Source organism: Apteryx mantelli, chromosome 2 (assembly GCF_036417845.1).
Source record: "Apteryx mantelli isolate bAptMan1 chromosome 2, bAptMan1.hap1, whole genome shotgun sequence".
NCBI classification, from domain to species: Eukaryota; Metazoa; Chordata; class Aves; order Apterygiformes; family Apterygidae; genus Apteryx; species Apteryx mantelli.
The window spans coordinates 140912222-140939275 of record NC_089979.1 but is presented as its reverse complement, the minus strand read 5'-3'; the positions used below and the strand labels follow the sequence as shown (position 1 = coordinate 140939275).

General features: G+C 36.8%; 1 protein-coding gene across 1 annotated transcript in view; it reads left to right on the top strand.

The window, feature by feature from the left end:
• The first annotated feature begins 210 nt into the window (after positions 1 to 210).
• Positions 211 to 27054, top strand: part of UMAD1 (UBAP1-MVB12-associated (UMA) domain containing 1) — an 81094-nt gene continuing 54250 nt past the window's right edge. Inside the window, exons 1-2 of the mRNA XM_067291658.1 lie at positions 211 to 224; positions 3748 to 3852. Coding sequence (XP_067147759.1) covers positions 3771 to 3852 — 82 coding nt within the window. The 5' untranslated portion in view covers positions 211 to 224; positions 3748 to 3770. The remainder of the gene's footprint in view (positions 225 to 3747; positions 3853 to 27054) is intronic.

The window sequence follows — 27054 nt, the reverse complement described above, 5'->3', positions numbered from 1 at the left end:
AAACTGTGTTCTTATCTTCAAGAGCATGACTGTTTCCATGCAGCTCAGTGTTTCTTTGTTGGGCAGGGGCTTTGTTCTGGTTTTAACATGTAATTCAAGAAATTTAGCAGTTATGTTTCACATTGCTTGAGAGGTTTATGTTTACTTTTGAAGTACTACAGTTGATAAAATTCTTAAGAGAGCCAACATCAGTGTTGCCCATCTAGAACTTCTCCTTTACATATGTACGTACTTTATACTGTTCTACTTTTTTTTTGTCTGTGTGTCCCCCCCCCCCCATTATTTTAGTGGATATTTGTTAAGCTTAAACTTAATGACTGCGTTCAGCAAAGATATTGAAATACTGCAAGTAATACTTGGCATGCTCCTTACTTCATATGAGTTACGTGGATCTGTGTGATTTAGGATTTAGCTTTGTGTCTAAGTGGTGAACACCAGAGAAAGAGAGAGCCTCATAAAGCATATTCGTCTTTTAATATGCAGATTCCTTACCACCTCCCCAACATTCACAACCACAAAATACAACATATGCTATTTTCTTCCTTCTGGACCAGTGGTTTCATTCAATAAGAACTTGAGGCCTGAGTTTATGGGATGCTTTGCTTTGTGTTTATTTTTCTTTTTCAAGCAAACAGGGATGTTGTTTTGTTTTTGAGAAATACCGCAGGTAGTGCAATTCAGTTAAAGAAACCTACTTCAGAAACCATAAACTACAAAATAAAGATGAAGCCCTATACAGATCAAGTGAATTTTGTGTTTTTAAAACATTTGGGATATTTGGAAAGGCCTGCCCTCTGTCAGCAAAAGGAAAACATCTAGTATGTTAAAGTTCTCGTAACATTAATTTGGCTTAGAATTGAAACATCTGGGTTTTTTTGTTTTTATGTTTTTTTTTTTAAGTTCTGAAGTTCATGTACATTACATGCAGGATTTAAAAGATGACAAAGGTATGGCTTCCTGTACAACTCCTTTGTACCTTCATTACATGTATACTGAATAAGATGCTTTCCTTGGTATATGCAAGAAAGAAAGGAAAAGGAACACTGTTTGATAGTACTGAAAACTGTACGTGTATCTCAAAGAGGAAAAAATGTGATTGCATGGGGCAACCACAGCTCTGGCACTTTAAGTCGCTGTCTGGAATCTGAAAATCTTTACTAAGGGTACCCATAAGATTTTACACATCAAGTTGATTTTGCTTCTTGTTGTTGTATGCCCAGGAAGAAGGTAAAACTGCATTTTAAAGTGTTCCACAACTGCCTGTCCTTCATACATTATTGGAGCCGAAACCTGACTCTTGAGCGTTACAGCACAGGTTTTTACCACTTGAACTATGGGACTGACAACCCTAATTGGTAGCAGGAGAAGACTTATTCCCTAAGGGCTGAAAAAGGAATATGTTGCTGGCGCCATGTGTTGAGCCAGGACGTGGGGGTTGCTGTGGGGGGAAGGCAAGGAATAAATGAGGTAATTAGGAGTTTCTACTGTGTAATCTCCATGGAACTGGGCATATTAGTATTTCAAGTGTTAAGGTAAGAAAACCAGCAAAAAGGAGTAAGGTGAGGATGAGTAACATTTATTGGTTTGGGGTTTTTTTGTGTATTTTTTTTTTTTTTTTAATGCCTACCTGAGACAGGATAGTTTAGCCTGTTCTTGTGTGCGTCAGTGTAGTTTATTGGGTTGCTAAAAATTCCAGTGCATCCGCACAAGCAAACAGTAGCTGGCCAGCCTCTAAGTATTTTGCATTTAATTCTCAGATATCATTCCACTCTTTGAATTGTAGTTGATTTTGCTGTGTACTATTTATGTATTGTTCCTGAAAGCCAAAGCTTGTACTTCATATAGGACTTTCTATGATTTGGTTTGTGGAAGTATTTGATATCACTTTTAACAGCAGAGTGTGCGGCAGTTTATATATGGTGAATAATCGGTGTGGACTGTGAAGTAAATTGCTACAGGCAACTGGCTAGGACAAAAAAATCTTGCTTATAGTACCATTAAAATTTGGGTAGGAAGTGAGGAATTCTGGAAAATAATCCAGGATTTTTTCTTTTTTTTTTTTTACAAACACTAAGTGGTAGGACTCTTCTCTGTTTCACTGCTTCTAAAGATTCTTCTTTAAATTTAGTCTGAAATAATGTTATCAAAACTTGAGGTCTGTTTAAAACATTGTTGCTTTGTCCTTCCCTATTCCTTTAAGTGCTGGTATCTGCAAAGTAAATCAGGATTCTCTTCCTCTAACCATTTCACACTTGAAATGACATTTTTCAACTTTCCATATTTTATATTGGTGTTTTAGTAGAGAAGAGCTTTATGTACCTTCCTTTAAAACTTTATCTTTGCATTTGACACTTGCACAGCACCTTTCATTCAAAGCACTTCACAAACTGCTACATAGGTTGTTGCCCAGCTGTCCGATTTCAGCACTCGGGGTGCTTGTCTGCACCTCTACTTGTGAGCTAGAGGAAAGCAAATGTTCAAGCAGCTACTGCGACCGAGAGCCTCTTTCCTTTTTTGATTATCTCAGATCTGTGGGCTCGTGTTGCTGTTGCTGGAGGAGGCAGCGGAGAGTGACATGTTGCTGCATTCAACAGAAACCAGTGCAATGTAGGTAGCAAATAGAAAGTAGGTGTTTTATGTATGCTCTAAATAAGCACCCATTTACAGGTTCAGCTTATTGAGGTCCTGTTTGTTCATCACAGGAATGAAGCTTATGAAGTTTTTCGTAAGTTTTTGGAGAGGTGAAACCTCTGTATGTCTTATCTTAGAGTCTGTATCTTAAAGCTTAGAATAGTTAGAGAATTTGCTTAGAAGAATGTATTGCTTGTATGCAAATTTATGGTGTGGTTCATAGCTGTTGCACTTTTGTAAAAGCTGGCAGAGCTGGCTATCTTTGGCTAATAGTCATAGGGTTTTTGTTAATATTAATTTGTCCTTTTTTAAGCTGTTCAAAACTGCTTCAATATTATCTTCCAGTCTTGAGAGAGAACAGATCCTGAGCATAATATTTTGCAGTTAACATTTTTATCCCGTTAAAATTATGCTGTATTGTTTTGTTTTATTTGATGCGAATTGAGAGTTCTTAGCCACTTTGGAAGATTCTTTTAGTGAATTACTGTTACGCAAAATTTGCTTGATTATGTTACAGTTTCTTTTAATGGAATCAGTAGTAACTCATAATCAAGTACACCCAAGTGTTAAGCTGTCTCTGCGAAGTGGAAAAATTAAATTAGGGACTATGCTAATATTGTATAAGGTTTTGTTTTTGTTTTTGTTTGTTTTTAAACCAATGCACAACAATTAAGGCTGAAAATCTCTAGAGTAATTTGCTCCATTCAAGTACAACTTCACTATGAAGATACATTTCCTATAGGATCGTGCTTTGGGCTTCAAAGTTTAGATGCTTTAGAACTGACTAAGAAAGTTTGAAAGAAACTAAGAAAGTTTGTGTAATGACAATTTGAAGTAGCGGAAGCTATATGAGAATACGGAAATGTGCTTGACAAACACTGAAGCAAGTTTCCTTTCACTTTTCTTTAGAAAGATTGAAGGTTTTTTATGGTTCTGCCTCCATTCATAACTTCATAGAAAAACCTTTTGTAGTTTACTCTTTTTTGTGTGTGTATTGAAAGTCAATTGCTACACTTAACTGTAACATCAATGTATTTAGCTTTTGGAATGGTGCCAACTTCTTATGCTGAATTCTGTTGTTTTATAATTATCTAATGTTTTTTATCTTCATTTTAGATAACAACTTTAAAAAAGAGGCTATGTTCAGCTTCTTCCGAAAAAGCCAAGATTCAAAGAAGGTTACAGTGCCAGAGAGAGAAGCAGATGGATTTGTTATTGTGGGTAAGTGATGCAGCTGTATAAAATGGTTCTTGTCGTCTTTGAAATGTAAAGATTTCTTTGAGGTGCTTAGACAAAATGAAAAGAGGTAACAGAAGCTATGATAAAAATTATTCAGAATTCTCACTTTTATTTCCAAAGGAGTGCATACTCCTAATATAATCATTTGGACTAAATACCTAAAGTATTTTTTTCTCCTCATATTCCATTTTCTGAATAGGCACAAACTCTTATTCGAGATGGTTGAAGATGTTTCTTGTTTTCCTGTCATATTGTGAGCAAGGAAAAGTTACCTCCTTACAGAACAAGTAAGCTCAATGTTGAGGATTCTAGCTTTATGATTAGATTTGAGGGAAGAGAATATCTTATTGCAGCTGTTAGAGGACTATTTTTTCAGGTTCCCTCCTTTTAGTATGTCCCCCAAAGTCTTTTTATATTAAAAGCCTCAAAGCATCTCTGTATAGCTAGTCATATAGTGAATGTAGATGTTCTGTCTCAGAATTTGACTCTTGATTAATTTGATGAAAATTAAGCAGTTTAGGTTTTTTGAGGTCTTTTTGTTATTCAAAAATGAAACTGTAGTGTCCTTAACCTGTGAACTGGGTAAATTTTCAGATTTAAGTAAGCTCTTCCACAGTCTTGTAAGAAGTCTCAAGCATGCAGAAGACAAAAGAATTTATTGCCATTGTGTTGTAACTGATCCTTTTCTTTTTCGCCACTTGAAAATTCATGTTTTCCTCCTTGCAAACCTGTCATCATCAATATTCAGCTTCTGCTGCTCTGATTTACTGACTTTTTCTTGTCAGGATTCTTATTGTGTTGTTCTATTTAAGCATTGCTTCTTCTTGAGACTTCTCGATGTTTAAGTCATGATTATCAAAATCTAATAATACGAAAGCTTTATTAGGAGCACTTAAATTCATTGTAATTTTTCTCCATTAAAGCAAATATCCCAGACCACCTACCAGTTGTTAAAATAGAACTGGTGTCACATCTGTGACTCTTTGTGATGTCATGTTTAACAGTTGTCCTCCATGAGATTTTTTTCCTCTGCACTTTGTCTTCTCACCCTTATTTTGACGGCTACATCAAATCACTCCAGCGCTTGCATTGTAGAGAAGTTAAAGGACACACACTTTGATCTCAGAAAGATTTGGTGACCATTTTAGAAATATTCCCTGAGTTTCAAATTCTGCAATGGGCAGAGAGTTCTGCACCAAATGTCTCTTAGGTGCTGCAAAAATAATCTTAGTGGTCCCAATTCTAAATTCAGTTTTGCTTCATTCTTTTTTCCTGAAGTGCTATCACTGATTATTTAAACTTTGTTCATATTGTGTATTAAAGCAATCTGTTAAATATAAACTTTAGAAATATCAACTATGCTTAAGCTTTCTCTTTTTTTTGCTAGTACAACAGTTAATTTTGCAGACTACTACAAAACGGACTGTAATTTCATCTTGCCTTACTTTTACTTGGCAAAAGAATTGCCATCAGCTCTGCTAGTGGAGCATATCACTATCTTGCTAGATAGAGGCAGTTCTAGGTCAGCACTCAAGTAGCTACTTATCTAGAAGTTTTGTCTCTGTTTATCTAGGAATAGGGGCAGTCCAAAAAACATAACTATTCTGCTGGTTTGTTTTTTATTACTCAAATGGGAGCTATTGAAACTTTTAAACTTGGGAGTAAAATTGTCAAGAATACCAACACTAAATGTCTTCAACAAATCTTACTAAGTTATAGGAGAGCCATCCTTACAACTGCATCTCCAGGTTATTAGTGTGAATACAGCTTTAGGCAGTGAAAAGTCTTCAATAGGATGAGAATTTAATTTCTTATGTTTTAAGTTGGTTCCTAAACCCAGTCTTTCATCCAAAGCATAGAAGAATGGAAAGCCTGGTTTGCTAATGTTCCGTAGACAAGGGAGGAAATGCTTTCTTTCCCTTTTCTGAAGAAAAGAGAAGAAAAGCATCCTCAGGGGATACTTGCTCCTGTTTTCCACTGTAGTGATCAGGAGAGCTTGTCTGTCACAAATCCCTTGGAAGGCTTTGTTCACACCATGCACCACTGATAATATAAGCCATACCTCTTACTGGAAGTCTTGAAGAGACTTATGAAGAAAGAATCAAATGCCCATGGCCATTACCATATCAAAGAAGTCTACGCAGTAATGTAGCGTGAGTACTTAGTGTCACAATTATATGTAGATAATTGTGATTTTCCTAACCACATTTAATTACTTTATCTCCTTCTGTATCATCTAATTTTTAAAAAAGGGGAAAGAAGGTTCAACACTTTCTTGAGAAAGATCCATTGGAACTATCACCATGTCAAATCTTGAGGATTAGTTTTTTACGTTTGGTATTCCCTTTTTTTTTTTTAACTCCTGCAAGCTATGTTATATATTGTGATATTCAGAATCTACTTTTGTTTGCAGAATATCAACACGTTTGTAATTTCAATCTCTGAATGAAGTTCTTCAACTGGAAAGACAACCTGTGAAGCACCAAAAACAATTTTGCACCATTTCCTCCCATTTGGGGGAAATACTGCATGTGTGGGAGGCAAGAAAAAAGAATTAGTAATTCACTCTATGTAAAATAAATATAAAAAAATGTTTAAAAGAGTTTTATGCCTAACTACCAGTTCACCTATTTCCCAGGTGCTGGTCGTCTCATCTCTTTGTGAAGTTGTAAAAGTAATACTTGTTCTGTAACTGGCAAAATTATTATTCTGGAAAGGGAAGAGAGGCTTATGGGATATGCTCAACACACACAGTAGGTTTTACAGGGTGAATCAGTTGCAGTGTTATGAAAATTTATTTCAGGAGTTTGCCTGATCATTACAAAAGGCTTTTAAAGTTAACATTCTGAATGCTATTGTTTGTTTCCAGTTAGGTTGGGGACCTTGAAGAATAGTTATTTTGGAGGAATTTATTGTATTTTGAGGCTTTTACCATGTAAAATAAATGCCAGTCTGCCATCCATTCTTACTGTTGCTAGCCACATAGAAGACAGGTTAGTGCTAAGCACTTCCATTTGACATACAACTATCCCATCAGGTCTCAAGAGTCTGGTGATCGCCAGACAAGTCCATAGTGACAGGGCAGGTCCAAGATCTGGCCAGGCAGTCAAGTCAGCAGGTCAGAGTCACTGAGGTACGAGAGCAGACATAGGCATCTCTTCGGCGTAGCCCATGCAGGGATCACGAGCAAGGGCCTGAGCTTAAATGTAACTCCTGAGCCAAGGGGCAGAGGTCCCCAACAAGGCTTCCCACAGCTCTTTGCCCACCAGACCCTGGTCCAAGTGCTGAAGACTGCATCACAGCACGCTGGCTTTGGGCACAGGCAGCCAAACCCTTGGAGTGGGGAGAGGAGGTTGCAGAACCTCGTGCGCTCTGGACCCCGGGTGCCAGGATGGTCGTGTTCTCCGTCACTAGTATCTACAGACAGTGCTGATCTTTGAGTAATTCTTCATCTGCACCTTTGACCATACCTGAGTTCAAGTATGTTTTGTTTATTTTTTAATTGTGTTTAAAGGCCAAGCTGTCTTTAAACCGTGATGACAAACCATGTCAACACATGATAAGGAATATTATTGTTGACTTGCAGGAAGCACTTGATTGTTACCTAAAGGATTTTTTCTAAGTTTGGACAATCTTGATGGAGAATTTTTAGGAGATTCAAAAGTAGTATCCAAGGGGGAAAAAAAAAAGAAAAGAAAAGCGGGCACAGGATTCTCCTCAGAGTGAAATGATTGTCAGTGAAGCAGAGAGGCTGTGACCATGGTGAGAAGGGTTGTTAGGAATTCAATAATCTAAATTTTATAATAAAGTAATACTTCTGCTCCCTAAGCCTCCCTTTTCCCTACTATGCTTTCATAAATCCTTGAAGGCCATACAGAACTAGTAAACAAAATTTATATTAGCAACTATTTGTTATGCTTTTCTCTATTGGAGCAAACATTATTTTTGCCCATTATGTTTCCTCTCAAGAGAACATAAACAGTCATAGACATAAGAAATGAAATATCTGGAAATCTTCTCCCAATAAGGAGAAGAACTCGTGGTAGTTAAGTGTGGGATCTGTGGAATTAACCAAAGTATACCTTATATTTAATGCTGCTGTCTGAAGAGAAGGAGTTTTACAAAACAAATGTGGTCAGATTTGGCCTAATATATGAAACTTCTCAGAAAAGGAAGGGGGAAACAGCCATTTTTCATCCAGTGAGATGAAATACAGTATAAAGCAAATATTTCTTTGTTATTAAGAAAGCATAAGAGAACTGGTATTCGATGAAAGGTGGATTTTTTTTTTTTTTTTTTTTTTTTTTGAGATGAGCGGTATTGTAGAATTCATTGCTACTGCATGTTGACAAAGTCAGGAACCTAAGAGGATGCAAAAAGATTGCACAACTAGTTTGATAAATTATGATGATAGCAAGTATTCTTGTTACGTCCAAGTTTTGGTGGACCAGTGTGACTTCCTATTTTAAGCTAATCTCTGCAAGGCATACAAACTTTGGTTTTATCTACAGCGAGGTATTTGAACCTTACTCTGATATATTCAGTATATGTATTACTGAGTTAATTCAGTATTATAATTCCTTCATACAGGATCATCATTTGTAGGCAGGAGCATCCTCACCCAGCTGTGAGGCTGAGAAAAGTAGGATTTGCAGCCAACTGAATGTTTCCCTTTGTTAACTTCAGTTACTGCAGTTATATTGCAAAATAACATCCTTAACAAATTAGGAAGTCATCTGTACTGAAGAGGTAAAGAAGCAAAATGATCAACAAAAGTCAGTCTTCAGTCCTGGAAATCTTGTCTCTGTTTTTCTGAAGAGCAATGTTATGTATATTGTTCCCCTCCTTCTCCCCATTTCTGTTTTCCCATTAATTTTTTCTACATATGCAGTCTTTTTTCTTTTTTTCTTTTTTTTTTTTAGCTGTGGAAAGAGGAATTGGATAACTTGAATATCTGAATTAAGGGACACCCACATTGTCACCCTTTATCTAAATTGGTCTTACAGTAAGATCTTTAGTGTACATGAAATACTGATCTTATTAAAGTTTCTACAGATGTTTTAAGGAACTTCTTAAATGCTTGTTTTTGAGAGAAATCTGCAGTGTTAAAATCTCCAAGACTGAGTATGTTATGAAAGGTAAATTTAATACACTGATCCTTCCAAATTAAAGGGTGATTCCTTTACTAGTTTATTAGTGCAATTCTAATAGCTTTTTGGTTTCTCCCATGTAAACACACACCTCAAACATTAAATACATCAGGAGATTTGTAAGCTCTTAGTGTTGCTGCTGCTGTTTGTTTTCTAGGAGTTGTTAGTAACGTGTGGTAGAATCCTGTGAATCTCTACACAGTTTTTCGTTAATATTTAAGGAGCTTTAGTGGTGCTAGTCTGGAAGGCTAGGATGCTGCAGTGTTTTTAAATACACTGTTACATTAAAGAAATGCACAGGGCTTTGTGCCAGTTGGAAAAAAAAATAGTGTCTCAAAATGTCCTTTCACTTTCTGCCTCAATGGGCTTATTTTACATATGTTTTTAATGTAGCAGTAAGTGTTTGTGTGCTTATTTCCAATGTTCCAGTTTTCCAAAAACCAGACTGCTGTTTCATTTTGTTTATGTTTAAAAATATTTAATGCTAACTTTACAATAATCTGAGATTTTGGGGGAAATATTTTTATATTGTTTATCTAAAGAATGCTTTAAACGTCAGCTTACACCAATGTAGGTGAACACTTTTGATGCACACCAAAAAGTTACTGTATTAAATGAACTATTTCTTGAAGTGCTGCTTTCTGATTTTTTTATGCTTTAAATAGAGTTAATAGCTCTTTTGGGCACTGAATATTACAGTCAGAGTTGACTGCACAGGAAGGAGGAAGAAATCAGAAGAAACAGTCCTCTCTGACACTGTTTTTTTTTTTTTTTTTTTTTTTTTAAAGTTGTTAGGAGATAATGGCTACCCTTCATTCAGTAATGAAGTTGAAGTAATCCTCTTGGGTGCTAGTTTTTACACAAAAACAAACTGCATTTTTCAATAGTACCACTAGATGGTGATTTCTCTTGTATTCTATAGTTGTCATGCTTTTTCTCAGTCTTTTTCTCTCACACTCACACATGCAAACACATACCCACCCCCATGCGCGCACACAGTTGGGTAGTAGTAATTATCAGTACACCATTTTATTAGACTGTAGGTTTTCATCAGATTTATAAAAAGCATTTTAAAGCCTAATATCAAATCTATAATGGCATTCCAAACTAATAAAAATAATGAAGCTTGAAATGTTGACAGCATGTTATCCAGATGTTGGCTTGTAATTCCTTCCAAACAGATCTGTTGAGGCCTGTGTGGGACCTAAATAACACAAAGAAGTAAATTTGCATATTTTACAGCAGGGGGAAAAAACAGAATGCAAAAACATGAATAATTAGGAGCACAAGCTTCATGCTATATTAATACTGTTGAAAAGCATGTGTTGATTGTATTCTGAAAGCCAGTAGTGATTTGGTTGAGTGAACTCAGTCAGCATCCCTTATGCAGATTAAAGGAACTGGGTTACAGAACAACTGAACTTCATTGTTTTGCTGCATAAGTAGGTATATTTCTGAAAGGATATGATTTTTTTTCCCTAGATTCTGCACAGCACAGGAAATCTATCTTTCTTTTTAATGCCTTATGAAAGCATATTTTTTGTTGACAAAGGCTCCATCGGTCATTTACTTGTATATCTCTTGACTTTTTTATAGTTCTCTCGGTCACAAATCAAATTTCAATATTTTTAGCACTTTAGTATACATGACCTACTTACTTTTCATTTCTTTCTCTTTTTTACTTTCTAAGGTTTTAGCCCCTGAAACACATTCATGATGCTTCCATGCTATGTATTTGGTTCTTTTTAAATTTTCAAAAATATCCTTCTTGAAATGCTAGCATACAGGCAATTTCTGAATCTGAATAATGTGAATCATTGTGTTGGCTTCTATTGATTGCAACATACAATGTATAATGTATTTTTTATGATAAAAATGGTATTTGCATTGCTGGTTAGGCTAAATACCGTCTTGGCCCTTACTTCACAGCTATTTCAGAAAGCTACCAGGTTTTGAACATTGACTTTAAGGGGGAGAAAGGAAAGAGGCTGAAGATTTCTTGTTTAAATCCTACAGCAGTTACATTTCTGGGAAGACAAAAAAAAGTTCAAGTATATGCTGGTATATTAGAGGTTATTATTTTGAGGTTTTAAGATGGGGGGAAAATACACTTTCTGTGTGCAAAATCAACCCTTTTCAACCTGTCTTTTAAGCACATTTTCTTAAGTTACATAACCAAAGGAGGAAAATGGTAAAACATACCAGTCCTTTTAGAAATTAATGTAATTTTAAGAGGTTAAACAGGCATCTGGCAAAAGGTTGTTTTGAGGTCACACATGCATCTGACAGTTTGCTGCCAGCCCTCTAAGAAAATATTGGTTGGAGCTGTATTCCTGTTTTTCATGTTAACTCCCTTCTGACTTAAGTCATCGTAGTCATTGTCTAAATGTTCAAGTCTCCAAAACGCTCTTGAGAGGTTTGGTCCTACTGGTTTTAAAACTCTTGTAAATAGAGTGATGGAAGTAGAATCTGTTGAAGTAAGAAAATCTTTTTTTTTCTTTTTTTTTTTTTTTGCCAAAAACTTATCCTCAGGAAAAATCAAGGCATTCCTTTGACATGACCACAGTTCTGCAACAGTATTTATGTAGCTGTTACCTTATTCTTTAACCTTTGCTTATAATATTCTGATCACTTTTGACATGTGGGTTCTCACAGCTTTACTCCCATGTATCGTACTACCTTACTCTACTAATGCCTTAGTCTGCATAACATTCTTAAAGCAGTTTGCAATTGGGTTATATATATTAAAAAAAAAAGGAAAATACTGGTTGCTTATTGTAAAACAGAGTAAGAATAGCAAAACATAGTGGAAAAGTAGGGATTTTGAAATGTTGCTTGTAAACTGTTTCCCCAAATATGCTGATCATTAAATCTTTAGGAGTGAAAAACTTCTTTGTTTTATGATGCAGAGAAAATTTTTCAAAGTGTGTTTTTAGCCCAAGTCTAGTTTTCCAATGTAAGGTGAACTTACAGCCAGGAATAACTGAAAAACAAGAGATGGAAAATGTGCTCCAGGAGTCTGAGTTGCTCTCCTGGCAGGTGATAAATTCAGGTTGAAGTCCCTCTTTTGCCAATTTGCAGTATAGTTTGAACATCACGCTTTCCAAAGGAAGCCCATGCAATCACTGTCTGACTGGTTGAAGTTATTCAACCTGATGCAGATGTTAATCAACATTAATTTTCTCTGAATGAAATGTAATGTTGAGCTATTACACACACCCTTCCCCATCCCTGGCAAATAAATGTTTTGGTACTTTTTTCTCTGGAAGAATAAAAATTACTTTGCCAAATTGGAGACCACTTTGCCACTTTTTCATGACTTACACTGTAAAAGATGTTGTCTTGTTTGTTTTTAGTGAGGTGGTATAATGAAACTCAAAGTTATGTTCTGCATTTCATGTGTGTTTTGAGTCAGTTGTGTCATAGGCCTCAGCATGTAATAGTAATATAATTGTAAGGCTTTTCTTTATGAAATCGAAGATGGCTTGTTGCCATGAGCATGAAGGTGTTTGTTCTTTAGCTCTTCTTTCTTGTTATACTAGTTAAAACCTTTCAGTAAGGGCCTAAGAATGGAAAGGATATAGATGATGTGTCCAGTCAATTGTTTTGCATTTCGGTGCTATCTCATCTACTTCTGCCATAACATGTTTTTGGTGATTGCCGAAAATATAATGTACTTTCTGATTTCTGCACACACAGGGGAATAATGCTCAGGATTTTCATGCTGCTACCCCCCACGCACACAAATGAGGGCTGTGTAGAGTCAGTTCTGAAAGTATTTTCTCTTCAGTCAAAAGCAAAAAAAAAAAAATGATTGTTTGCTCGCAGCATTGACCGTGGCTTGCTGAGGAAATTCCACAGTAGTCATTGTGACCATGATCACTTCAGTTTATGGTTTTTGTATCTTTGAGTGAATCATTCTACTGCTTTTTCCATTGTCAAGGATGTGTCCTTATAGATGGTAGTAAGAAGCAAGGGGAATGCAAAACCCTCTTAAAAAGAGTGGGCTTCCTCATAACAACCCAAGCAATTTGAAAAGGTTGTCACTGAGCAGTGCAATTTTCATGTTGCTTTAACCATTAGCTCACATCTTGCTGTGACTACGGTTGACCTGTGTCACTGGATGTACATCACAGCCTTACTGCTGCCTATTTTTTCCTCAGTTTATGCTTCGTTATTTGGTATACAAATTACCTATGGGGCAAAAATGGTAACAGACAGAAAATCATTCAAAAGTTTAGGTGAGTTTTAAGTCAGGAATATTGTTGCAATGTGAGTATTTCTCCCTTTGAACCCCCTCCCAGCAGTTGGGATAAATGTAGGAGTTGGGATATGCTTAGCAGATGTATGTAGTCTCTTAATTTCCTTGAGGTTTTTTGTTTGGTGTCAGAGGTGTGTTGAAACAGAGATTTATTACAGGTGATTTGCAGGGTAGAACTGTTAGGTGCTAATTAACTGAACTCTCTGTTTACATACAAACTTGAAATCTTTTGGCCAGATCTGAGCCTCCTCGACTTAGGTGTGTGTGTATTTTGTATTTTGTCTTCAAGAATACAAGTGGAGAAAGCTCTCGCAATCAGTAGCGGTAAGTTGTTAATGGTGAGGGGTGTTTTTGTTTGTTTATTTTGGTGGGGTTTTCTCTCCCTGCCCATTACTCTCTTATTACTGCTTAGGTCTTTAAGCATGTGTAAAGCATTAAACAATATACTATCTTTTTGATTTAAAACAGACAAACAACCTTAAAATGATCCAAAGTCCCAGACCTTTCTTGCAAAAAAAGAAGAAAAATAGATATAATGATATGTTGTAACAATAAATATATATATTTATTGTTACAGCATATCATTCTAAATATCCTTTCTTCTGGGTCCTGTCTAGACCAGCAGTCTGCTGCAGTTGTTCAGGAGTTCAAGCTCATAGTTTTCCTGTTTTGGGGTGAGTAAGGGAGAGGAACAACTTCAAACCCACAGGATTAGTTTTTATCCTTTTTTCAGTTTTTTTGAAACTTGACTTGCATTTGAGAGAGAGAGAATGGGACTTTATGGCTCTTTCTTTGCCATTTAATTCTTTTTAATGAGACCTGCCTAAATAATGGCTTCTGACTGCTTCTACCTTAAGATCTTGCTGAGGGGGAAGGCTATCACTAAGGAAGATTTGATTTACAAAAGCATTAGCATAGATAGTGTAGCAGAAAGCAGCCAGTATTATCTTTAAAAGATGGACATTAAATGCACATACCAATGCACTCCCCATTAGGAAAAAGAATTAGAAGGGAGTTGGTTTTTTTTCTTTTTGCTAGAACTGTTTTCTTTTACTAACCCATAAGTTATATCAACACTGTTATAGGGAGAGGCACAAAGGGCTTTGCTTAAATTTAAACAAAATAGGCCTTCAGTTGAAAATACTGACTCTTAGCTTATAAAAATTTACTCCTACTTTACTGTTCTGTGAAGCTGAGGTGAGACCCAAGAAAGAACTAGATGCACTTTCCAACTTGTGCATTGTGCTATGCACAAATAGGAAGGAGTGATCCAAGAAATAGAATTAAACATCTCTGAAAATCAGTTTACAAAATGTGTTTTGAGTAGATTTGCCTAAAATGAGCCAATAGCAAAAGCAGAGACCATGAGTATGCCTGAATTCTTGCGTGCTCTGGAACCGAAGTGTCGGAAACAAGGCTCTGTACATCAAGCACGTCTGTCCACTTGATTCAAAACCAAAAGTTGAAGTGACAGAATGTTCTTCTTGAAATATGTTTGGCATGTATTCTTGCTCATTCAGGCATTCATCCGAGAAGTGGGAGACCTCAAACCTAGGTCTGCACAGCCTTAGCGCAGTCAGATGCACATCTAGCATCAAAGACTGAAATAGTCTAGCTGGGAGGACCTCCACTGTTTATATTGGCTGCACAGTGGTTCAGCTTCAAGATTTAGGAGCTTCCCTGATATTGCATTAATCATTAAACTTCAGTGACCTGGGAGGAAGGAAACTTGGATACCGGTCTGTACTCCCCAGCCTGTGTAGGTTGTGGGGTTTGGAGGGGGGTGGTCTTTTTTTATTTGTTCATTTTCTTTCCTTGTTTTTAACAGAAGTGACTAAAGGTTAAAAAAAATACAAACTGGTGTGAAAGGATGTGAGCTCATTCCCAGCTCTTAGACATCAGGCTCAGACTTCTTCTGATTTGCTTTACCTCTGTCTCTGCAACCTTTCCTTTTTGGATGGCTCGGGTCCAGTTTTGAAATGGGAGAAAGGTGCCCCAAGCAAATGAGGCTATAGCCTGACTGTGAGAGCTCTCCAGGGTAGGCAGGAGCTTGAATCCCTTCAGACCATGGGGCTCAGCTCTGAGGTTTGTGCTTTTGAGCATTCCAGGCAGAAGGTTAGGGGAAAAGCCGGATCTGCTCCCGTTTCCCCTGTTTTCCTTTCCAGGGAAAAGGTGCTGGTGATGCTTGGATCATGCCCTGTGGGAGGTGAGGTGGGAGTCAAGCAGCTTCCTGGTGAGATCCAGGATGTTTCTGTTTATGTGCAGAAGCTACAGCTAATGAATTTAGATCCCTAATGCGTTTTGTGGCTTTGGAGACAGCTGCTTTTTTAGATTGTTGTTTTGATAAGCCTTTCCAGACATTATATCCATTCTAATCATCTTATTGATAGCAAACTACATGTACTGTGTGAAGATAATGAGTTGTCCTTTATTATAATATGCTTTTCATTTTAAATAGTATTCGCAGTCAAGTTCAGTACTTGTGAATCTTTGCCATTACCTTTTAAGGAGTACTAAGAAAATATTAAAAGAAAAAAGGGGGGGGAGACTTCAGGAAAAATAGTTAAATATCATCTGAAAATATGATCCTCAACAAGTCACAGTTGCTTAGACATCTATTATCCATGGAAATTTAATTAAAAATAAGCCCTGCTTTGTTGTTGAGATGTGTGTTGGCAGGCCCAGTTGTTTTGTAGAAGATAATGTATTTGGTTTGTATTTGCTCCCTCTACTGGCTTAGTGATCTAACTAACTAGCATGGACTGACTCTCCCCCCTTTCACCAGCCCCCGGAAGGATTATAGTTGACAATGCTTACTTGTAAAAGAAATAGGATCATATTCTGTGTAAAAATAATAAAAACTGTTTGGTACATTCTGGAGGATGTTTAGTTATTATAAATTATTGAGAACTTCAGAGTATAAAATCATATTTTATAAATATTATTCACTTGTATAAGGCTATTTAAAATGTGAAGCACAATACTGCCATGGTAGTTGGTTTAAAATAGCATAGGGCAATAGAATTATGCAACATTGTTGGTCCCCTCACTATCCTTATATTCCTGAGGTAATTTATCTTGCAGTATTTTTTTTTTTTTGCAGTGTTCTGTTTTAAAACAAAAAAGCAAAGCTCCTCCCTTTTTTTTTTTTTAAATACCCCCTCCTAAATTATTCTCATGATACCTTTAAAAGGTAAAGCAATACAGACTCATACCTGCTTAATGTGAGCAGGTATCTTTCAGCTGCACATCTTAGGCACTTACCTTCTTAACACCTACTCTTGAGTAAGAAATCCTTTCTTTTCTAACTGCTGTCTGATGAACCGGATGAAAAGCTAAGGATGTCTGTTACTTTTTCTTTTTTTTTCTTTTGCATTCTCATTTCAGAAGGTATGATATGTATAAGTGTTTTTGTCTATGTATTTCCCTTCTCTCCTTTCTCACTCCCCCACCAGCCCTCCCCACCCCAACTTGGGACTACTGACGCTTCTAAATACTCTGCACTCCCCACATTTATATTTCTCTGTCTTCAGCACATTCTTGACAGCATAAGACATCTGCTTGCTTGCATTCTGCACCTAAAATCAATGAGCTTTTTGTACAGGGAATGAATTATGAAGTCAAGGTCTTTCTGGTGAGAACATGCCTAGGCACTTTTGATCTTGACTCTGAAGATAAGGCTTAACATGGGATGCAAGGACATGTTTTCAGAGGCTCTTACTTCAAAACTTGTCTGTGCCTTCTATTTCTCGTGGTGACTTTCGTCAAGTATACCCTTACCTTTGCCATCCAGAGAGCAATCAACAATTAATTTTGTTGTCTGTCTGTGTGACTTAAAGTAGCATGAGTGGTCTAATGTGGTATCTGGAGCGTTAAGGTCGAGTCTCTTGATATAATGTTTCAGGAGTCCAGTGTGTTCTGCCCCTTTGAAAGGTTTGAACCATGTGCTACCCTGAGGTGCTGCAGGCAGAAGGTGATAGCTAGCTGTACAGTGTAGTACATTGTGTGGCTTTTGTTTTTAATTTTACTCTGTGAATATGTCTGGGAAGATTTTTATTACTGTCAAACCACCCAAAAGAACAGGACTAGTGTTAAAACAGTAAAACCAAATAGTTTTTGAGAGTTCAGGATTTTGAGTGTGTTATTTAAGATGGATAAATCCCATATATAGTGCCTCCAGAAATCATGTGGAAGCCAGTAAGAATGTAATGTGGTCCTTGTCTTTCTTCCTTTCCTCCAAAAAAACCAACCCTGCTAACTGAGAAGTCATATTCTGAATTATAAATTGAATGATCTGTATGAAACCCAGTTAGAAAGTTCAGTGTGCATTTAATCAGGATAACCAACAGGACCTGCACTGCTATAGAAACGTGCCAAAATTCAAGCCAAGCAGAGGTAGAAGTATCCTGAAGTGCATTTTATACTGCCAGTTATTAATATCCTGTCTACTTTTAGATATTGCTAGCTTATTGTGTTTATAAATGAAAGATAGCCAGAAGAGACTTGGTTCATACACCTGACAGACAAAATCATACAAAATCCAAAGGAAGAGCTTTCTGTATTTTTATGCTCCTCACATTCTAATGGTATACTCACAAATGAGAATTTTCCGTCTTAAAGGGAAGGGAATAAGATGTCTTGACATCTTATTTGTACTTGCTATGCACCCTGAAGCTAATCATGGTGGAGGAACTCTTGTTCATGGACTTGGGAGACCACAAACTGGTGGAGAAGCTCAGGAACAGTTTGTAGATTCCCTTGAAACCTCAAGGATATGTTTGTTTGGGGTTATATCTGTGGCCGTCCTACTCTCCCATCGTGGATTTTATACTATTATTTTTGTCAGTAGAACTCTTGAGGTTCTCTTGCCAGTGGGAATAATCTGTACTATGGTCATGGTGGAAGTGTTTGGATGTTTAAATCTCAATATATGCTGAGGAAGAGAGTGCTAGCAATTAATGATCTAAGGCAATAGAAGCTTAAAATGTTTGATGGTGGGGAAATCCACAGGTTCTCTGTAAATTAGTAACTTTGATGTAAATGAACAGAATAAATATAGCTGGAATAAACAACACTATGGATGGGGGGAGGCTTTGTTGTATTTAGTTCATTGTAAACTGAGCGTCTTGTCACCCACTTTCCCCATAAATTCTACACCTATTTTAACATGGGAGTGTTAATTATTGCTTTTTCCCCCCCTTGCTTACACAATACAGAGAAAAATACTGAAGGGATCCTTACAGAACGCTACTAAATCTTGCTGCATGTGCACCACCTGCTTCTGAAAAAAATATTTCTAGCAAGCTGTATGTATATGCTTTTCTATTGCCAATCTGAGTGTAATGAATTCTTTTCCTAACAGTCAAATGAAGTAATAGCCTGAATTAAAATAAATATGTGCATTGGAGATAGATTAGATACAAAATTAAAGTTCCAAATCAAAAGAATCAAAGCTAAATGCAGAATTAATCAAATGAAGCAGAGTTCCACAATTCTTGACTTGTTGCTGTGAAAGCTTGTTGTTTGCTGTTCAGAACAGTAATCCCTTTCACTTCCAGTGGAGCTACTCAGTCAGATAATGGTCAGAGTTGCAAAGGATAGGATAAGGTTAAATATCTGGTCCAGTCTCATAATACCATTTCATTATTGTGTTCACTGGAGGAAATATTGCACAGAGAAGAATACCACGATATAGTCAGGTGTATTAGTATTTTCCATGATCGTGACCTCTTCTCTTGACACAGGGGAATTTCAGAGCTTTAAACATGGTGTATGATGAAACCACTGCAACTAAATTCTCTGTTACTGCCTTAGACCATGGGAAGAAATGGGAGAGCAGCCAAATATGTCTTTAATTTACTTTTGAACTAACTGATTTCAGGTGGCCTGTCCACTGGGTTAGTCTGTCCACATAAATTAGAGTGCCCTTTTGACCCCAAAGCTAGCAAATTTTAAAATGAATAGGTAGTCAGGTAGAAAAAGCATGACTTACTTTGCATCGTGTCTTTGGTATTAGGTATCCCTGTTCAGAATTCAGCTTCTGCTGTTCATAAGACTGTGTCTTAAATCTAAAAGAAACCAATAGATCTTGGCCAGTTTCCAGACACCTGGGGGAAACTTTAGGTTATAACTACACATTACGGCTTCTTTTAATTAAAAAATCCAAAACAACTTCATGCTGACAACAATTTACTTTGTGTCTAACTGATTAAAATAAATACTGTAACAATGTGAAAGTTTTTTTAAGAAATCAGTTTAATCTTTGGGGGCTTTTATATGTGAATGTATTCCGCAGATACATACGATTGTCTTTACAAATTTTTAGTTTCAAGATTTTGTCTCAGTAAAGTTTTCTTTCCTTGGGTAAACTGAAAGCGATGTTAGTATAGTTACTAGTATGGTTACCTGTTATTTTTTGCATTCAATGTAAGTTGGAAGTGGAGGCCATCTATTTTGTCTGCAGCTGTCTGTGCATTTTCAATATAGGAGGAAATACAATCAGTTCAGCATGATTGGATTACTATAAATAGTTCTAGAAAATACCTTCATTTCCTCTCAATATTTATTTTTGTAGTATGCCTTATTGACTCTTAAAACAGTTTGTATGATGTAATGAAAGTTGAATGTTATGTTTTTATTTAAAAATTCAAAGTTATGGCACAGAGTGGTGCCCATGCTTGAGGAAAATAATAATAATAATAAAATAAAGTCCATCTTGTCCAAAAGAATTTGGACTTGTTTTGCTCCTTGACTTTTAGAGAGGTAGAGAATGTAAGTATCTTGGATAATAATGATGAAAAAAAGAATGCAGTGTATTCTTGCACTAAAACCATGAAAAATATTTTGGGAACTAAATACTACATTCCTGCATTAATATGCAAAATTATAAATTTCAACTCCCTCTTTTTTCTTCTTCTAGTGGATGGTAATTAGATTTAAAAAAAAGGTTTTACAGAGTTTCTAGCTCACTTAATATGCACTTCTAGGTGAAAAAGTTGAAATTTTACACTTAGCATATCCATCATGTTTCTCACCATCTACTAAGCTAGTGTGACTTGCATGCTTCTTACTAGGTAGGAAAGCTGTTTATCTTGTGAGTCAGGTAAGTGCAGGATGCAATAACATGCGATACCTAATGCATCTGAAAGGAAAGCACATTTCAAAAGAACTGGCAGTTCCATGAGGGGCGAAACCACTACAGCCTGGTCTCCTATGGCTTTATTACTCCCTAACCTTAGCTCCCTTCCTTTTTCTCCTTTGATCCCTTCCCCTCCCCCCACCTTCAGATTTCTCCTTTAACTCTGGCCTGCCGGCTTGGCAAGAAGCGGCACGTTTTGCGACCAGCAAGCCTGCGAGTCCAACATCCCGCACCTAGCACATAGAGCAGTAGCCCTTCGCAGATAAGCCTAGCAAAATGCTTGGCTTTGAGCTGCTGGTGGGTAGCAAGTGACCTGAGAGGCTGCTTGCAGTCATATAACCTGTTGTTGGGGTGATCTGGTTTAGCAGCTCTATTTTAGAGACTCTCGTGAAACTTAATTGACGTAGGCCGATGATCACAAAAGTTATTAATGAATAACAAAGGAAAACATGCAGGCCTTGAAACTGCAAAAGCCTCCTTTTTTTTAGAAATGTTAGCTGCCTATGGCTTGAACATTTAAAAACACTAGGATTTTTTCATTCCCAGTGCCTGTATTGTTATGCTAAACTTTTTATTTTAGAAATAGTTTCAAACTATTTTTTTTATTTTTCATTGTTTGTAAACATTACATAAAACTTAATAATAGTGGGAAAAAATTGGATTTTCATGTCACGTCACTGTTGCTTTCTCTTTTCAATATTAAAATTAGGTGGTTCAGGAATGTGTTCTTTTATTGGTATAACAGTATTGTTTATGTATACAAGATTTGCTAGGTTAGTTTTACATTGACCAAAAACTCAAGTAACTGTAGCTCAGTCTCTGTCCAGTATTGTAACACTGGATTGATACTCCTTCTTTTGTTCTGGTCTGCATTTGCTATAGATGGACTAATTTGATTATTACTTCCACATGCCAGAATAGGAAACAGTTGACAGATTCCTTGAAGGGAAATGTGTTGGAGTGCACACCTCTTAGCAAGGTCTGTCAGTATGAGAACACTGGCCTGCCCATTCCCAATATCTTTGTAAGGGAGAATAAAATTCTGTGCAGATAATTGCCTTATACCTGGTGGGTTTTACCTCAAATTTAGATTAAAAAAAAAAAAAGTAATAAAGTCTATACCTGACTTACCTTACTAAGAAAGTAACTTAGGAAAGTTATCAAAAGGTAATATGTTTAAATCTAGAAAAATGCTGGTATTTATGGCTCCCAGGGACTTGATTCTCCCTGCTCCATCTGGCAAGAAAGTTTTCCATCATTTCTGCTCATGCCAGGGGAAGATGGCAAGCTATCTAGCCAGATATAAGCTGGATGTTAGGGAGTGAGCCTTCCTGCAAGGAAACTTGCTGCAACCCCCAGGTTCAAAGTAGATGAGAATGTATGCAGGGCATCAAGAAGAATGTGCTAAGGGAACCTGCAATGAAATAAATATGCTGGAATGTAAATCAGGGGTGACTCTGCAGAAATAAAGCTATGAACTTTGCTGTCACTAAAAACATCTTATTAGGTGAGTTCAAAGCCTGTCACTGGTGAACTCACTGGTTTGAGTAGAAACAACAAGGCAACCCGTCTGAGAGCAACCATATGCCAGATGCTGACTTAAGAGTATGATAAGCCAGTGATGTTTCACAGACACTTCTTTCTCTAGAAGAAAGTTACTTGCTTTTGCAAATCTGTATGCTGGCTAGATACCTGGATGGTTTGATATTTCAGATTCAGTCCTTTCAAAGGGAGGAAGGGTAAGTATGCAAGAGAAACATGTCAAAAAATGTATGGGTTTTTAGAAGTGCCACAAAATGGGAACAGGATACCACTGCTACATTTCTGAGAACACAAGTTGCCACATGGAATTGCAGTGAAGGTTATTGAGAATAGATGGATGAAGCATGATATATAGTGGAAGAAAGCATACGAGTCCATAGTGGTACTGGCTGATAGTTTCAGAGACACCTAACTGTTAAAGCCAAGCATCATCTAAAGAAAGTAGCTCCCTGAATGGACTGACGTTGTTGGAAGAAATACTGTCGTAACGCCTGTATGTGTACAGATGCCTAACCATTGGAAATTTGTGGTTTAACCTGACAGATTCCAGGCTGTTTCTGACTGAAATGTGAGTGGTTTTACTGGTATGTTTAAGGGACTTATATGGATACATTTAAGAAAATGTGTTCTTTAAATCAGATTTTTTTCACAAGAGAAGTTAAGGCAGGTCTTTTCACAGTGAATTAAGTACATGTGCTGTATCCTGCAGTGAATTCAGGTTGAAGAAGGCAGAAAAACTTATTCCAGTGCTAGTGTGAAAGATGGGTGTTTATCAGGAGACCCAGATGAAGTCGGAAATTTTGTAAGGCTGCAAGAAAATCTGTAAATCTCCAAGAAAAATATGGTCATTATCTGCATTTCCACTCTATATACAGATTTTTCTTCTTTCTGCTTCCTCCATGTTGACCAAATTAGCTTTCATTAAGATTGGCGAAGTCTTAATACAGTTAGGTTTTCAGAAAGTTTAAACATTTTTGTATGTGTTGTGTATAGAGATGAGATATTTAATATTGGCTGTAGAAAGTACCTTCAAGCTTATTTTTAGTATGAAATAAAAGTACTTAAGAATCCTCAAGTGTTGAATAGGGTAGCTGTCATCCTGAAGCTTATAGTGGCAGTTTTCAGCTTGTACTAACTCAGACTGAGGAGGAGACGTATCTTTTAGTTTATCTGTTCACCACAGTGACTCGCAAGAATAAAACACTATAGTTGGTAGATCTGATTTGATGTTGAAGCAGTTCTTCCATGTACGTTTATTTTAACCTCTGTTCTACTTTAGTATGCATTGAGAAATGTCTGAAGAAAAAAACAAAACAACTGTATAACCCTGTAAGGCTGTTCAGATTGTGCTATACATCCTAGAATGTAGACATTGCTAAATTTGGAGGGCCTAGAAAATACAAAATGGAAGCATATAGACACTGTTGCTATAAATTAAAATGTACCTGTAGCTGAGACTTTCTATACCAGTCACAATTTGAAAAAATAGTTTTGGAAATGTCTGAGGAAGTAAATCTGCAGATGTTTGGTACGTTCAGTGCAAGAGGAACTTGGACAAAGTTCTAATTGGTTCTATTATGCAGGAAGACACAAGATTAATCTCATTTTTTTTTTTTTTATAGAAAAAAGGGAATTTTAACATCTGAAAAAAGACTAAGGTGTTCTCATTTTGGTATTTTCCACAGATTTTAATTCTGGTATTTATGTACATGTTCTCTTGTTGCATTCCTTGTCCAGTAAGGACCAAATACTGCTGTGAATGGATAAATTTGACTAGCTTGATAAAGCTGTAGTTAAGATGGAGAGGTTCATATGTCGTGTGTGGGTCAGATATGCTGTGCTTCATCTCTGAATTATGTTGGCTTTCCATAGGGATGACTGAAACATTGTCTTTCTGCTTCTTCACCTGAAGCCCTGGGGATATTGTCAGAATATGGAGGCAAACTGATTCAAAGAAATTTTCAGTATAAAAGTGAAGGAACAATTCATCATTTGATGCAGATCTCTCATGATGTGCCTGTAGCAGTATGGCTATTCTTTTATAACTTATTCCATTCCATCCTTGTGTACAAGCAGAACTTTAGTTCTGTCTTCTGCTGCCACACCGGGTAAATCCAGAGAAATCTCTGTGTTTGTATTACTAATAATTGTTTTTTTAAGTGTTCAGAACAGTGGGCTCCAGAGCAAGAGTGCAACGTCTGCCCGCTTGGCCACATGCTGGCCATCCTGATGTCTCAGAAACCCCATTATTCTAGATACTCTTGCTGGTTTTGGTGCATCTAGGATGAGGATTTCCTAATAACTGGAAGAAGAAAAAAGCTTGCTTGATTCTAGAGGGGTACTTTCCTGTTCTAGGTGGAGCAAAGTTTCCCCTGTCTGTACATAGTCCACCAGGGGGAGATGAACACCAAAATTTGTAGCAGAGGTTTTGTTTAGGATTGTCAGTTTGAGCGAGCAATCAGCCTCTTTGCGTCTGGTAACTGCAAATACATTGCCTTGTTGCCACTCCTGTGGGTCAGAATCAAGATGTAAAGTGGTGGCTTGGTTTATACCCTTGAAAAATCAGCAAGGCCCTTACTGTATTTTTAATTTCTTGCTGCTGTACTTTTGCCCTTCTAAAACCTTGTAAGAAAGAGAGTAGTAGTGACACTGTTATGGATTTTTTTTAAGCCATTTTGGCTGGATGGCCTGTGGTTTGGGGGACTGATTTAACCAAAGGTTGTATCTTCAGTGCCTCTGGGTTTGTATGGATGAGTACAAACAGACTGGTTCATTTTGACTGAACTGGGCAGGTTGACTGGATATGGGACTTCCATACTTCTTAAAATGTGGCAGTGTTGAACTGTGCCTGAGCTAATGACCTGTTGAGAGCAAAGTTTTGATTACCTTGGAGCTATGTTGTCTGGGTTGGAGCTGCCTCGACTTCTGCCCATGTGCAAAGGTCAGCAAGGGAGCTCGCTTGTCAGCGTATGCTTATATAGGCACATCCTCCGGCTCAAGGGCAAGGCTGTTACTCAGTCCCCATCCAGGAATGGTATGAGGGAGGCTTACGAGAGTATCAGGATGAGGTGGTTCTTTAGGTTCATGAAAGCAATAGAGCTTTAAAAAAAAGTAATATATGGCTAGTGGCTGCTACAAAAGTTATACTATGATTTATCTTACGATGTCAGTTCAGTAAAATGTGGCATAGGGAAGCTGTATTTGAACTAAAAGGTCACATGTCTTGTAATATAATCTTCTGAGTGTGATCAAGAAAAGGAAGTCATGTTAAATGCCTTTTTTGGGCATCAGTCTTGTTTCAAACCCATAAGTTTACTAATAAGCTCACTTAAATCTCTTGTCAACTGGTATCATTCTCTCAGTAGTGATTATTTTCAATCTAGCAATTTTACTCAGAATGGGGAGCTTTCATTACAGCTTGGTATTTAATTCAAATATTTTTAACAGTTTGTCATTCTTAAAAAGTATGTGCCATGACAAACATTCTTGCTTCAGTTATGCGTACGTGTCCCATCTTTAGAAACTGAAAGCAGCGTTGTGCTTTTTAAGGGCTTTTTGGGGGCATTATATTCCAATTTATCATTGATCAAGTGATCAGAACAAGATCAATTGATTTTTGGCACCTAAAATTTCCTTTCTTAGGCATTAGTAAACAAAATAAATGGAAAAAAGTATTTATATGTAGATCCTTTCTCATTTTAGATGTCCATTTTTAAAGGAAGATCCTGCACATTATCCGGACACATTGTAATATCTTTCACAGTAGTGTATCTGAATATATTTTCCTATTCTTTGTATTGTGCTTACCTGAAATCTTCTGTTTTTATAGTAAACATATCTACAGTTCTGGCCACCTCTTCAGATAAATAGGTTGTCCAGAACAGAATGGAAATGCACAGCTTAGGATTTGGGGGTTAGACAGTGAAATAAATTGTTGCCTTCTCCTGAAGGGTATGCTTAATACTTCCTTAAAAAAAAGTGCAGGTTTTATATCTGAATATACTAGATATAAAAATTTTCCTGACTGAAAGAAGTTTAAAAGACTAGGCTTCTCCTGCTGTCCGATTCTGACACCAGGCTACAACAGCGTTCAGTTTCAACAGATCTGTGGTCAAAATTATTCAAAAGTTTGTTCAAAATGTGGGCAAACAGACTGAATGTGGATGCCTAGGAATATTTATTTAGCTGTGTCATGTCATGTTCCGTAAAGATTTGCTGTTAACACTGTTAGCATTAACACTTTAGTCATTTCCATTTTATCATGGTATAAAAATGTTTCATATTGATGGTTGACAAAAAATTTGATAAGGTGGGTTTTGGATATTTTTGGGGGGTATTCCCCCCCCCCCCATGGTGTTTAAGATAGCAAAATTAGCTAGGTTGGCAGGGCTTGATGTGGAAGTCTTATAAGAAGTTTTGCATTTAGCTGGAGAATCTGTAGATGTCAACTTAAAAGGTAAAATAGTTAAAAGTTGTATACAACATGTTGTAAGTAGTTGTCAAATATATTTACATTTGATTTTTGCCATGTTATTTCTGGCCAGCTGCTGAATTTAGGAGAGCCACTAAAACTGCGGATGTGGAATATTTTGAAAGAGCCTGTTTTGGTTTTGATGGGGGTTTTTTTTGTTTACTCAAGAAATATGTTCTTTGACAAATGGCATAAATCTGCTGTAGTGAAAGGTTGTACAGTTTATCTGTAATAGCTCAATCCAACCGTGTTTGCTAAAGAAGTTGTCTGATTCTTTACTGCTTGTTTGTTATTAAGGATCACATTTACCAACCTGGAAGGTGAAGGGGAATCCAGACTTTTACCACTAATTGTTTCCTTCTTAGACTGTTTTGCTGATTAGTGTGGGGGGTTTCATGTTTTGTTTTTTTTTTTATTGTAAATTTGTATGGTGAACCACGTCAGTTTGCCACTACATCCTGTGATAAGCGTGTTTAGTTAGCGAAGAACCTCGTTCTTGATCTTTTTCTTTCACTTTTGCATTCAGCTGCTCCTGAATACTGTATTAAAAATAAACGAACTTCACTGAGATCTCCTACTGACATTTGTATTCAATGAGTCATTGCAGTGTATTGCTATATGA